Here is a 13624-nt window from a genome sequence, read left to right as displayed (position 1 = left end):
CCATCTTGCCTCTGGCTTCCTAGCGCCCCGAGGTGTGCAGTGGTGGTGGCTGGCTCCTGCTTGGGGCCACCCCAGTAAGGGAGGCAGTGCCATCGGATTAGCTTTAAAGATGAAAGGAGAAGTTCCAGCTCAGTTTGGGGACAGAAAACAGGCCTCAAGCTTAGCCGGGTGAGCCGGGACAAGCCACTCTGTCAATAGCTCCACAAATTTGCTGCACACTTATGCCTCGGGCACAGGGGTGCGCAGGACAGACCAGCTCCAGCGCGGCTCCCACTGGTGCACTGGGGACAAGTTAACAATGCCAACGAGAAACATAAAACCAGTGGGTAGCAGAAGTAGGATTAAAACTCGAGGCACTTCTTAGGGTGCTTGGGTGGCTCAGTCGATTGAACATCTGACTCCTGATTTTGGCTCAGATCATGATCTGAGGCCATGAGATCGAGCCCCGTGTTGGGCTCTGCTCTGGGCATGGAGCCTGTGTAAAATTCTCTCTCCTTCTCTTTCTGTCCCACCCCACCCTCCCTCTCTTCCTCTCTAAAAAACAAACAGAAAACTCAAGGCATGTCTGGGTCTTGCTTGTGTCCTGTCCTACAGATATGACAGGAATGGGTTCTGGGGGGATGGGAGCGGGGACAAAACTATGTACGAGTGTGTGGGTGTGAGGATGACTGGAGGTTTTCTACCCAGAGTGGGAAAAGAGGACAGTACATCTGTACCTTCAAATCTGGGAAAGCAGAGGGAGGAGGAGCTAGGGCCCAGACCTCCCTGTCAGTGGCTTACCGGGCCACCCAGGCATTGGTGTTGATGTTGAACGAGGCGATGGTGCCAGTGAAGCGGGGGGTTGTTTCAAAAAGCCACACCTTCATGTTGGCACAGGCATCCCACTGTGCCTTCCCACGTTCGTCAAAGCCATTGAAGCCCAGCCCCGTCAGAATGCACACTCCTTCCTGAGGAAAGGAGCAATTCCATGAGCGTTCAAGCTACGCTCCTTGCCACAACACCCCCCCCCCCGATTGTTGAATGAGGACCCGTTTCATTTTGTGACTTACTGTGACCAGCCAACAGGTGACATATTTGTTCAGCACAAACTTGCCCCAGAGCAGCATGTACATGCAGCGGAACCAGAAAGGGTGGTTCTTGAGAGAAGGAAGAACGGCCGCGTGTTAGGGATGCTCCCCGGGTAAGGCAAACTTCCCTCAACGTTCCTCCTCTCCGCACGCGTGGCTGACTGCCACGCATCCACCTGGCAGTCTGCTGGGTGGCCCTTCGCACAGGCTAAGTAAGAGGAAGACGTAGGGAACCCAGCGGACATCCATTTGCCTTTCTCTTTGGAGAGTCCCAGAAACAGCCTCTTCCCTAACTTTCTAAAGTACCGAGCATTTGGGACACCAAGTACTAAGGGACTTTTTAGATATCCATGGTCAATGTTAATTTAAGAGACAAACCTACCCAGAGTGCGTAGGGAGCTGCTGCAAGCCTTTCAGCTGGGCAGGAGCAAAAGCCAGCACTTCCCCCTCCCTCGGTTTTTGAATTCCCTAGAAGCCCCCAATCTATCAAGAGAAGAAAACAGGCTGGAGAGGACCGGAAGCTACTAGGCTCCAAGGAGTCCCTGGCTGCAATACGTCAAGCTACGAGCTGCTCCCGAGGGAGGGGAGGGGCTGCTCAACGTGCACCTGGCACAGCCCTGTGCCCGCGAAGGTCGTTCAGTGCTGGCTGATGAACATGTCCCGGCCCGGCTGGCATGGACACACCAACTCTCCCAGATCTAAGAGCAAAACCAACATGCATTTGTCGATGGTGTTACCCACTTCTCGCCTAGCTACAGGGATCCTTGCCAGTTCATTTCTAACTCGGACGCGGCCATGCGGCTGCTGCACCAGTCACCACTCACTTCATAGTCTTCAGTGAGGAGATAGTCTTCTGTGATGTGGGGGCTAAGCACAGTGTAGCCCACTAGGTAGACAAGGCCCAGACTCAGGCGCCTGAGAGCAGGTATGGTGCTGGAAAGGAACAAGCAGGGTCACAGCGGGCAGAGCCTTGTCCCTTCACCCTCTGACCTTAATCACGCAGAGGAGTGTTTCAGAGTGTGTGGGACAAGGCGCTCTTGGTGCCAAGCCAACAGTCCGTGTCAGGGAGAGGCAGCTCGACGTGGCTGGCTTTGAGGAATGGTTAACGCAGGAGCCCACCAGTCCCGGGGTAGGGCAGTGTGACAAGGGAGCAGTGTGTGCGAGCCTGTGGGACCGCATGGCCTCGCCAGTCTTCTCTGGCTACACTGGGCCTGAAGGGCCAAGGTGGAGGACAGGAGAATGCCCGATTCTCAATCTGCTCCTTCCTACCCTGGCTGAATCAAGGCTCAGCCACAGGCCAGGCAACTTCTCAGGAAAGGGATTTTCCCAGTAACTTCAATTTTCTATTCTGATATGTGTATGCGTGTGTGTGTGTGTGTATACATACATATATACATATTTTCATATATTTAACATCCCTGCCCCCCAAAAAACAGAGAAAATGGGTTTTGAAGGCAGGGACATGGCTGCTCAGGCAAAATCCTGTGGCATAAAAGTGAATTTTTTTTTTTTTTTAAAGACTATTTATTTATTTGACAGAGAGAAATCACAAGTAGTTGGAGAGGCAGGCAGAGAGAGAGAGAGGGGAGGAAGCAGGCTCCCTGCTGAGCAGAGAGCCCCATGCGGGACTCGATCCCAGGACCCTGAGATCATGACCTGAGCCGAAGGCAGTGGTTTAACCCACTGAGCCACCCAGGCGCCCTAAAAGTGAATTTTTATGTCTGTACTAGAGGGTCAGAATGGATGGCTGGAAGTAGTGTTAGCTGAAAAGGACCTGCTGGCCACAATGAGCAGGAATAGAGTACCCATTTCAACAGTCCTGCGCCTGCTGTGGCCCAGGCCTGTGAGCCAGGGCCACGCTGGAGAACTCGGGCAGGGCTGGCCTTCTGGAAGTCGTCTAGAAGTGGCTTTGTATAAGGTGAGACACCTATACAGAGGTCTGGACCAAGAGGGGGATTTACCTGTTTGGTATCTTCCCTGGTGTGTCAGTCAGCTGTCCCTGCACCAGCTTCATGTAGTGGTTCATTGAGAACTGGGGTCCTACCAAGAAGGCCCCATAGAAGTAGGAGAAACCAGCAACTTCCAGCAGGGAAGGGACACTCCGTATGGCATATTTCTGTTGCTCAGAGGACAAGGAATTCTATGCCAAGAAGAGAATGAATGGTTCAGGATAGCCTTGCATCTCCCCTCAAGAGCCAGTCTATGTGTTCCCCACCCTTGAACCCACAAAACCGGGCTTCTTCAGACAGCCGTCTCTTTGAGGGCATGGTATGGGGAAGAGGAGCCACTTCACATGGAAATGAGGGGTAACTTAGCAACAGTTGACTGCTGCTTTTCCAAATGCCAGGCTGGCACTGATCTCTGGACTTTGTGCATGAGCTGGGTCCGGGGAAATTAGGTTTGTTGATCCTTGCTCAGTGCTCTCTGAACAGAACTCACACAGGCTGGGCAGGGGCGAGAGGCTCTGCTCCTGGCATCTGGGTGCAGTCTTTTGGTAGCAACAGCCTTTCTCCTTCCCTCTGGTTACATTCCTTAACCTCTCTGCAGAGGAATGGGTACTTACCTGATCCTTCCCTCCGTCAAAGTAGTCAACAGCCAAACCTGAGCAGAGAGAGAAGGTGTGGGTAGAGCAGAGGGAGGGCACTGAGGATGTGGCCTGTGGACTGAGTGTAGCCAGGAGCAGACCAGAGGGCACCCAGAGCAAGAAAGTTTATGGTGGGACAGGGGAGGAGCCTAGGTGTAAATGGGGAAGGCAGTGAGCCAGCACTCACCAATCAGCTTCAAGGTCAGGACACAATGTGGCATTGTCCACTTGATATCGTAGTTGCCAGTGGCTGTGTAATAATATCCGGCAAGAAGGTAGGCCTGGTGCAGTGGGGGTGGTGAAGGAAGAACTTAATTCTACCACCTGCTCCTGCTAGGGTTTATTTTCTCCCTGCTCTGAAACCCCCTGTATTCTTTCATTTTTCCTTTATCCTGATCTCCTCCTTAAAGGCTTATTTATGTACCTAAAAATGAAAGAAACTGAACCCACAGAGGGAAGAGACTTGCTCAAGGCTTCTTGGCAAAATGAGGGCAGAACGGAGAATTCAGAGCTTAGAGTCCATGGCTCATTCCAAGCTGAATTCCTGTCTTGCCTTTAAGTGACACCCCTCATGGCCAGCCAGCTGGGCTAAGCCCGGTCAGCACCAAAGAACCCCAGTGGCCCAGCCCTGTGTAAAGGGGGGTTAGCTGGTGCCCCTCCTTGGACACAGGTAACATCTCAGCCCTGCCGTGTGCAGATGAGACACTTGGTGCCTGTGAAAAGTGACCTCTCCGAAGTCAGGCTGCTAAAGTGATGCCGGGAGAAAGGACTAGAAACTGGATCTCCTGCACCACAGTCACCTCCCTGCTCCCCTAAATCGCTGTCTGCTGTAGCTGCGATCTGAGCAGCCCGCCATCAGAGCCTGCCCAGGGGGTGGCGCGGTTACCATCTGGAAGCAGTAGGTAGTGAGGACGGCAGTGACTGTGCGGCCCATTAGTCGGAGGATGAGGAACTGAAGCACAATGCAGAGCAGGGAGTGGTAGAGCTGATTTCCTGCAAGGCAGAGGGGAGCGCAGTTTAGGCTGTGGTTGTTGGGGTTGTTTTTTTTGCATTCCCACCCTTCCTGAAACTTCTAAACACAAGGAGAATTTAAAATTTACAGAAGAAACTTGGGTGTGAGGATTTTTTCTTTGAAAAGAGACTCATGGGTCGCCTGGGTGGCTCAGTGGGTTAAGCCTCTCTGCCTTTGGCTCAGGTCATGATCTCAGTGTCCCAAATCAGGCGCTCTGCTCAGCGGGGACCCTGCTTCCCCTGTCTCCGCCTGCCTTTCTGCCTACTTGTGACCTTTCTCTCTACAAAAGAAATAAATAAAATCTTAAAAAAAAAAAAAAGTAAAAAGAGACTCATATTTTGAAGGAAGGGAAGGAAATTAATTCTATCAATAGAAGGGACTGGCAGGGAGTTACTGAGTTTCTGAATGTTTGAGCTAAAGGGGTGCTGCTGATGAGCGGACAGTGCTGGCGAGAAAATGATGGGGTCCAGCCGAGGTAGCCGCTCTCAAAATATCATCTGGGAGAGGAATGTCCGGAAGAGGCGAATTAAGCTGTTCCTACACACACGAACCCTCTTTCAGCAAGCACACCATTATAACTTCCCTATCCATCGGATTCTCTGGAGAAATTCTGTTCAAGTCTGCTCCTTCCTGGGTTCTGGCCAATCGCGATGCCACTGCTGAGTTTACTCACCAAAGTTAAAATAAGCAATTGAGAGGCCTGTGAAGGTGTGGAAGAGATGGATGAGGTAGGTGTCCTTGAAGAAAAGGTAACGCCGATAAAACACAGCCAAGGGGTAACCTAGAGGGGAAAAAAATCAGTGAGAGGGTGACCCATTCCTGATGCCCTCCTGGTTTTGTCTTAGAAGTTTAGCGGGCATGAAATGCAGCCCAGAGTGGAAAACCCATACATTCCCTGGAGTGGAAAATCCATACATTCTGTGGACATCGGCAGAGACGGTAACAGCATCCCCAAGAATCAGAAGTCTCTTTGCAAATACAACTTTAAAACTGAAGATAGGAGTTTTACATGGAGTCGGTACAAAACTGGGTCCCCAGACTAGGTGTTCCTTATAGCCAATTAAATATTGTTAGGAATTTTCTCTTGTGTTGTTCTAAATGATTCAAGGAATTATTTTGAGTGCCCAATGATGCCCAGGGACACTATTTTACACCTTTATGATCTATCTTATTTCATTACCTCATCTGTTAGCAGAATAAGATCAGCTTACTAAGAGGACAAAAGTAAATTCATGCCAGGCTGCAAAGTCGGATTCCTGCCTACGTATACATTTGCGTACTCCTCACCTACTGAGGTCTGGACATCAACTGTGTTATGACTCCGTGTGAATATCCTGGAAAAATGTTATCTACAGCTGTGGTCCCAGCAAGATCCCAGGGCCATGACTGAACTACAAGGGCTATCTCGGGCTGGGCTGAAAGCGAGCAAAAGACAGCTTGCTGGATTAAAAAGGGTCAATAACATTTGGTATTCCTCAACTACAATGAGCCTGTTCCGAGGTTTTGCTACATGTTCCTAGTCAGTGTTCTAGCAAGAAGTCTGGCTCCCGTGCTCGGCAACACCCCTATGGCAGTAGTGTGTGTGTGCAAAGAACTAGAATCCTTGCTTCTTTCTGGAAGGACACCTCACCTACCCCAACACTGCATAAATAGTGTTCATGGATTACAGTTGCTGCAATTCTTGATGTCAAATTATAGACTGCACTTAATTTTTCATGGGCAATATGGTGGGGAGCTTGGTGACCTCCATAATGCTCAGGAAGGTGTTATACCCAGAGAAAATGCTCAATTATTTATCAGGTGAATAAGAAGATAGATAATTGTGTTACATATTGGCCTATGTGCTTATAGGCTGTTTTCTCATACTTCTTTACTTACCAACGCGGCCTGGGTACTTATGTATCCTGTTTGTTATTTTATGTTTTTTTTCCCCCCTCACGTAACAGTGTATCAACTATCTGATCTCCTTGGTGCCAAGATCTGCCCATGTTCTTGGACTGCTGTTCTCACTGTGGGCTAGGCTCTTTATCAAATTTACAGCTTTGTGCAAGTAGTTAATTTTACAGATATCCTGTGTATCACCGGCTCATTCATTCAACACAGGTTTGTTAAATGCCTACCGTATGTCCAGTATTCTGCTTATAGAACATTTGATGAGGGAGGAGGTGGCATGGAACAGTTTACTTTCTCGCTAGCTGAGATGAAGCGATATAGGATTACTAGCTCAAGGGAGAGGGAGGCATCTATGATCCCTTCACAGTCAGACGAATGAGCAAAGAAATAGGATTGAGTCTCATTATATATCACATGGGCAGAAATTTGGCAGGAACCAGAGCCAGGTACTAGAAAGTATATAGAATAGGGTCTGATAGCCTTAAATCTTTTGCTTCTTATTTTATTTTAAAGATTTTATTTGACGGAGAGACAGTGGCCTCTGTCCCAGGACCCTGGGATCATGCATCACCTGAGCCGAAGGCAGATGCTTGACTGACTGAGCCACCCAGGCGCCCACAGGGGTATAAATGAATAGAAGCAATAAACAGGGTAGATCTCAGGATGCCTGGGTGGCTCAGTTGGTTAAGCATCTGCCTTCAGCTCAGGTCATCTTAGGGTCTTGGGATCAAGTCCCACATCAGGCTCTCTGCTCAGTGGGGAGTCTGCTTCTTCCTCTACCTGCCACTCCCCCTGACCGTGTTCTCTCTCTGACAAATAAAATCTTATTAAAAAAAAAATAGGGTAGATCTTAAATATTTAGAGTACTGATAAGTAAGTTCTACACAGCCAAGAGTTTACCTTTAGGCACGAGGACCTTTGATCAACTGGAAGCCCTAAAACCATTTCGAATGTTTGAAATTAAAAACAAAACAAAACAAACAAAAAAATAAAAAACACAACACACACTACTCTGCTTCCTGAAGTGTGAATATAATTTAATATTTTCTTGGGGATCTGGGCCATTACTCTAGAGTACAGTCATGACCTACCGAGGTGTCTAAACCTGCTTGCTCTCACTCTTGTGGGCGCTCCACTGTCCGCATTCTGAGTTCTTGTATCCATTTCTTAGAGCTTTTATGCCCCTTTACTCGCTATTCAGGGATCAGGAGTCACTTCCTGAGCTTTTTCTGTGTGCCTGCCAAGGACAGTTCCTTTCCCTATGTCTAATTTACCATAGCGTCCCTTAGAAACCATAACTATGTTTTAAAGGTGTTAAAAAAAAGATTTAAGAGCAAGAGTCTTGTGTGCTTTCCTTACAGATGCAGGGCACAGGCCTGGTGACATTTGTCCTGGCCCCTCAAGGCCCTTTTCTCTAGTTTTCAGGTATATGCGGGAGGTGGATGGGGGCTGCTGGGTTCCACAAAGGTAACTGAAGGGTTAGTTCATGCTAGTAAACACAGAAGATGGAGCGGTTGGCAGGAAAATGAGAAGGCAGGAGGCCAGGTTACCAAAAACACAGATCATCACGGAGAACAGCAAAGCCCGGGGTGAAGCCGCAGAGAGGAAGAAGGAACTGTGCGGGGTGAGTTGCTGGGACAACCCAGAGCTGATTTTGAGTGTGTAAACACCAAACCTTGGTCTTGGCTGCCGCTCAGCTCAGCGGGCTCTGGAGCCTGGCTGCCCTGCAGGGATGTGCTGTTTTGAGGAGAGTGTTATCCTACAAGCTGTTTCTGAGTCTTAAGGCTTTTTTCTGTGGGAGCCAGTGCTTAATATAACGGCTGTAGTCCCCAGAAGAATCTTTAAAAGCCAAAGAAAGGGCGCCTGGATGGCTCAGTCGTTAAGCATCTGCCTTCGGCTCAGGTTGTGATCCCAGGGTCCTGGGATTGAGCCCTACATCCAGCTCCCTGCTCAGCGGGAAGCCTGCTTCTCCCTTTCCCACTCCCCCTGCTTGTGTTCCCTCTCTCACTGTCAAATAAAATCTTTAAAAAAAAAAAAAAAAGAGCCAACGAAAGCACCTCCTCACTCATTCCCTGCCCTCGAGTCTGATTTGGTAGGTCTGAGGGAAGGTGATGTGCAGCCAAGGTTAAGAAAGACTGCTTTAGAATGCCTGGGTGGCTCAGAGGGTTGGGGCCTCTTCCTTCGGCTCAGGTCATGATCCCAGAATCCTGGGATTGAGACCCACATCGGGCTCTTCTGCTCGGCGGGGAGAGTCTGCTTCCTCCTCTCTCTCTCTCTCTCTACCTGCCTCTGCCTACTTGCGGTCTGTATCTGTCAAATAAATAAAATCTTTAAAAAAAAAAAAAAAAGAAAGAAAGACTGCTTTATAAAAAATCCTAAGGCAGAGCAGCAGTCTGTATTAGGTTCTGAGAATAAAATTCTAAGCCTGTTGACTAGGGGTTATGGTCTTTTTTAAACAAACAGAGGTTTGTTTTATAAAGTTTTTTTTTTTTTTTTAAAGATTATTTATTTGTCAGAGAGAGCAAGAGAGAGCACAAGCAGGGTGGGGGCAGAAGGCAGAGGGAGAAGCCGACTTCACACTAGCAGGGAGCCCGACACAGGACTCGATCCCAGGACCTTGTGATCATGACCTGAGTTGAAGGCAGACACTTAACCAACGGAGTCACCCAGGTGCCCTGTTTTTTTTTTTTCTTTTTCTTTTTTAAAGATTTTATTTATTTATTTGAGAGAGAGAGAGATCACAAGAGAGGTGGGGGCGGGGGAAGCAGGCTCCCCACTGAGCAGAGAGCCCGATGAGGGGCTCAATCCCAGGACCCTGAGATCATGACCTGAGCTGAAGGCAAGGCTTAATACACTGAGCCACCCAGGCGCCCCCAGATGTCCTGTTTTATTTTATTTTATTTATTTTAAAATTTATTTATTTGACAGACAGAGATCACAAGTAGGCAGAGAGGCAGGCAGAGAGAGAGGAAGAAGCAGGCTCCCTGCTGAGCAGAGAGCCCGATGTGGGGCTCAATCCCAGAACCCTGGGATCATGACCTGAGCCGAAGGCAGAGGCTTTAACCCACTGAGCCACCCAGGTGCCCCCAGATGTCCTGTTTTATAGACAAATTTATAGCTTCATGCAACTAGTGAATTTTCTAGATATCCTGTGGATCACTGGCTCATTCATTCCTTTGAGAAATGTTTATTCAATACCCACTAATAACAGGTGCCCTGTTTATGAAACATACAAGAACTTGCTTGGCTATTCTGTATCCGTTTCTTCTTTGATTATTGTTTTAAAGAGGGGGCTTCAGAAACTTATCAGAAGATGCAGAATGCCGATCTAACAAACATGCTAAACCCAAGGATCCCTAACTAGAATGGGAATGTTCCAACGGCAAAAACTAGGGCATCCATAATACTGTGAACCTCAAGGCACACTGAACTGGGTCCTCGTCAGAGGCTCAAGGAGTCTTGGAGTATCCCAGCAGCATTCTCCAGCTAGTCACTGGATGTTTACTGGGGTCCAAGTGCCAGCTGAATCAGAAACTGGGATCTGTCACGACCTAGATGGCTCATGGCACTCCTGATTCTCTGTATACTAGCTGTGAAATACTCATGAATCCTACAGGTTCCAAAGTTTCATTTGAAGAAAGAGAAATGAGCTGTTTACATTCCAGTCTGATACATTTCTTTGACCTTTCAACCTATATAGCTATTTCTGGGATCTGGAGGAATAGGATATGATCCTATTTGATCAGTTAGTAGTTCATATGACCCCGGTGAAAAGAAAATACAGCAATTTTGGCAAGTGTGGGGGAGAAGAAAGGATTAGACAGAACTGCTGTGTGTTGGCTTAGCCCAACACTAACACCAAGTTTTGTCAAAAGAGACAACCACCTCAAATACCATGAGGAGGGCTGACATGACATCCACAGCGCACCGCAGGGGTGTTCAAACATTTTGGTCTCGGGACCACTTAAGGCTCTCAAAACTAACCGAGGACTTTAAATGACATCGTCAGTGTGGATGCTATCTATTAATATCTCCTGTGTGAGAAAACAAAACAAAGAAAAATGTGAAGTATTTAATTACTAATTCATTCAAAAACAGTAAACGGAAGACATTGTAAGTAATATACGTCTAATGAAAACAACTCTATTTTCTAAAACAAACCAATAAAGCCATTTAATGAGAAGCATGGCACTCTTTTACATTTTTACAAATTTCTAGCCTTTGTCTGGCTCAGTAAAAGATAGCTGGGTTCTCAAATCTGCTTCTCCATTTAGTCTGTTAATATGTTGTTTTGGTTAAAACATATGAAGAAAATCTGGCTTTACACAGATATACAGTTGGAAAGAAAATCTTAATAGCCTTTTCACATTATTTTGAATATGATTCTTTGATACCATACCAAAACTGGACAAGTAGTTTATTAAAGGTTAACCTGCAAGCAAACTGGTTAACTTTCCATGCTGTTACATTAAAATCCATTGGACCCTCATGTGCTTTTTTAAAGATTTTATTTATTTATTTGACAGACAGAGATCACAAGTAGGCAGAGAGGGAGGGGGAAGCAGGCTCCCTGTTGAGCAGAGAGCCGGATGCAGGGCTCAATCCCAAAACCCTGAGACCACGACCTGAGCCGAAGGCAGAGGCTTAACCCACTGAGCCACCCAGGCGCCTCCTTTCATGTGCTTTTAATGAATCTTTTACCCAGGCGTGATTTTTTTTAACACCATGGACTGGTCATTTGGAAAATACTGGTTCACTGAGTTAGGCAGATCTCCCAAATATTGACCTCTGTTGTTAGAATATGGTATCAAAAAAGTCCTATTTCTCAATATCACCACTAATTTCCAGCAGCCAAGTCTTTATATATAGAGAAGTTGTCAAGCTCCTGGTGATGGATATAACTTTACCTGTTCCAGTCCCCAGACTCTGGGAGGCACTGGGGTTACTTTCTGTCTATACGGACTGTCTACTCTGGGGATTGAATACAGATGGAGTCATATAATATGTAGACTTTTATGTCTGGCCATTTTCACTTAGTATAGTGTTTTCAAGGTTCATTTATGTTGCTGCACATATTAATTCTTCATTAATTTTTTTTTTATTTGAGTACAGCTGACACACAACGTTCTATCAGTTTCAGGTGTACAACATAGTGATCCAACTCATCTCCACATGAAGCTATGCTCCCAGTGCATTACTCTTTATGGATGAATATTCTTCTGTATGGATACACTGTATTTTATTTATCCTCTTAATAGCTGATGGACATCTGGGTTGTTTCCACTTCTTGGGTTTTACTGAATAAATGGGATATTTGTGTCCAATTTTACGTGTGAACATGTATTTTCTGTTCTCTTAGGTATATATATACCTAAGAGTGGGTCTCTCAGTCCTTTTACCTTCTATCCCTGCACCTCAGTTGGTGGTGTAGACCAGTTTTTCAAATTTCCCATTTGTTATGGACCAAATTTCCCATTTGTTGTGGACCAATACAAAGTCACAGGCTACAAAAGTTTGCTCTCACTTTTTCACCTTGCTTTGACTGGCAAAGGGTGGCTGGCTATAATCTGAATAGATCGTACTGACGACTATTTTCTATTTCAATGAAGGCTGTTTTTCTGGCTCCTCCTAACTATGGCTGATTTCCAGGATTTGGTGTTGACCCTGCACCTTGTTGGTGACACTGCCTCTCTGGAAACTGCACTACTCTCCTGTGCCTTAATAGGATGTTCATGCCAAAGACAAACACATCTTCAGCTTTAATCCTAACTTCTCAAGTTTCAGTTCCCCATTTCCTACTTCCTGGTGGGGCATTCTTAGTTTGGTATCTCATGCCATCTAAAACACGGTCTTTAGGAAAACACGACTTCCCGCCTACTCAGCCTTCTCTTGGCTGCTTTTTTTAATTTATGGGACTACCATTCCCCAGGTCACACAACCACATGCAAAAGCCTGAAGGTGTCTTGTCTCCTTCCTGTCCTTGGGTCTCTGGACATCCCTCTTTTCCAATGGTTCTCGCTAATGTCCACCCCTCCTTTGCTTTCTGTACTATGTTCAAGCATAGTACAGAAGGCCTTCAAGCACTCGCCTTTGAACTCCTGCTGCACTTGAGTGCCGGCTGTGACCTCCCACTTAATCTCTCCCGAAGCCTGAGGCTGCCAGCCACCCTCCACCAGAGTACTCTTCTTTCTACTCCTGCTCAGAAAACAGTGATCCCCAAATGACTACTCACCAGGGGACCAGTCCCTAAGCCCAAGACTTAAGGTCTATCTTCTAAACTACATTTCTAGTTTCTCTGCTGCAGCTAAAACCGATCTGCTAGTTTTTGCCCCAACATGTCTTACGTCTTTTGTCTCTAGACCTTAGGTCACACCAATCCCTTTATGTAGAACACCTTGTCCAACCACTCCTCTACCAAGTGAGGTCCTACCCATTCTCGGAAAGACAGCTCAAGTGCTTCCTTCTGTATGGCTACCCTTAGACCACAATGAACCCATGACCCCCTGTATTATGGATTCATACCTTATATACATGGCACTTAGTAGGACCAAGACTCGTTTGGCAAATCATTATATATTAGAATATGCTACTCCTTACATTTTTGTTTTATATTACACTTTTTACCTGTTCAATCTCTTTTCCAAGGCCTATGTCTTTGAATTTCCCATAGCACACTAACCTATATACTTGATTTTTTGTTTGATCGATCAACAGTAATGGACTCAAGCATCAGTTTCCTCATCTGTAAAATTGGGGATAGTACCTGCCTCAATGAGTTTGTCTAAGGACTAAAGAAGACAATGCATATAAGGTAGCTAGCATAGTGCTAACTAACTATTGTAGGTGGTCAAAGACTTATATAAATAGACATTCGCAGAGAGTGAGAGGGAGGTAAATGGGGCAAACTGTTTTCCAAACACCTTCTTTCACCTTCCTGCTAATGGACTTTACCACCCCTTGTCTCCCCAGACCCTTACCACACTCCTTAGCTCAAATTTCTCTCTCTCTCTCTCTTTTTTTTTTTTAAAGGGGCACCTGGGTGGCTCAGTTGACCTGCCTTTGGCTCAG

The 13624-nt window shown here is 46.7% G+C and overlaps 1 protein-coding gene and 1 long non-coding RNA gene across 2 annotated transcripts in view; one reads left to right on the top strand and one right to left on the bottom strand.

The window, feature by feature from the left end:
- The window catches only part of LPCAT3 (lysophosphatidylcholine acyltransferase 3), a 39471-nt gene that overhangs the window by 1310 nt on the left and 24537 nt on the right, over positions 1-13624 (bottom strand). The window contains exons 2-9 of the mRNA XM_082742590.1: positions 5337-5444; positions 4538-4644; positions 3839-3932; positions 3631-3668; positions 3029-3207; positions 1892-2000; positions 1050-1136; positions 781-947 (exon numbers count right to left, since the gene is read on the bottom strand). Of these exons, the coding sequence (XP_082598716.1) occupies positions 781-947; positions 1050-1136; positions 1892-2000; positions 3029-3207; positions 3631-3668; positions 3839-3932; positions 4538-4644; positions 5337-5444 (889 nt within the window). The remainder of the gene's footprint in view (positions 1-780; positions 948-1049; positions 1137-1891; positions 2001-3028; positions 3208-3630; positions 3669-3838; positions 3933-4537; positions 4645-5336; positions 5445-13624) is intronic.
- On the top strand, positions 7990-11880 carry LOC309870427. Its single transcript, XR_014314594.1, has 2 exons — positions 7990-8180; positions 11691-11880. It is a non-coding gene; the product is annotated as an uncharacterized lncRNA (long non-coding RNA).

This window comes from Mustela nivalis, assembly GCF_964662115.1.
Source record: "Mustela nivalis genome assembly, chromosome: 7".
NCBI classification, from domain to species: Eukaryota; Metazoa; Chordata; class Mammalia; order Carnivora; family Mustelidae; genus Mustela; species Mustela nivalis.
Note: the sequence above shows the minus strand (reverse complement) of the source record. Positions and strands in the feature narration are given on the sequence as shown.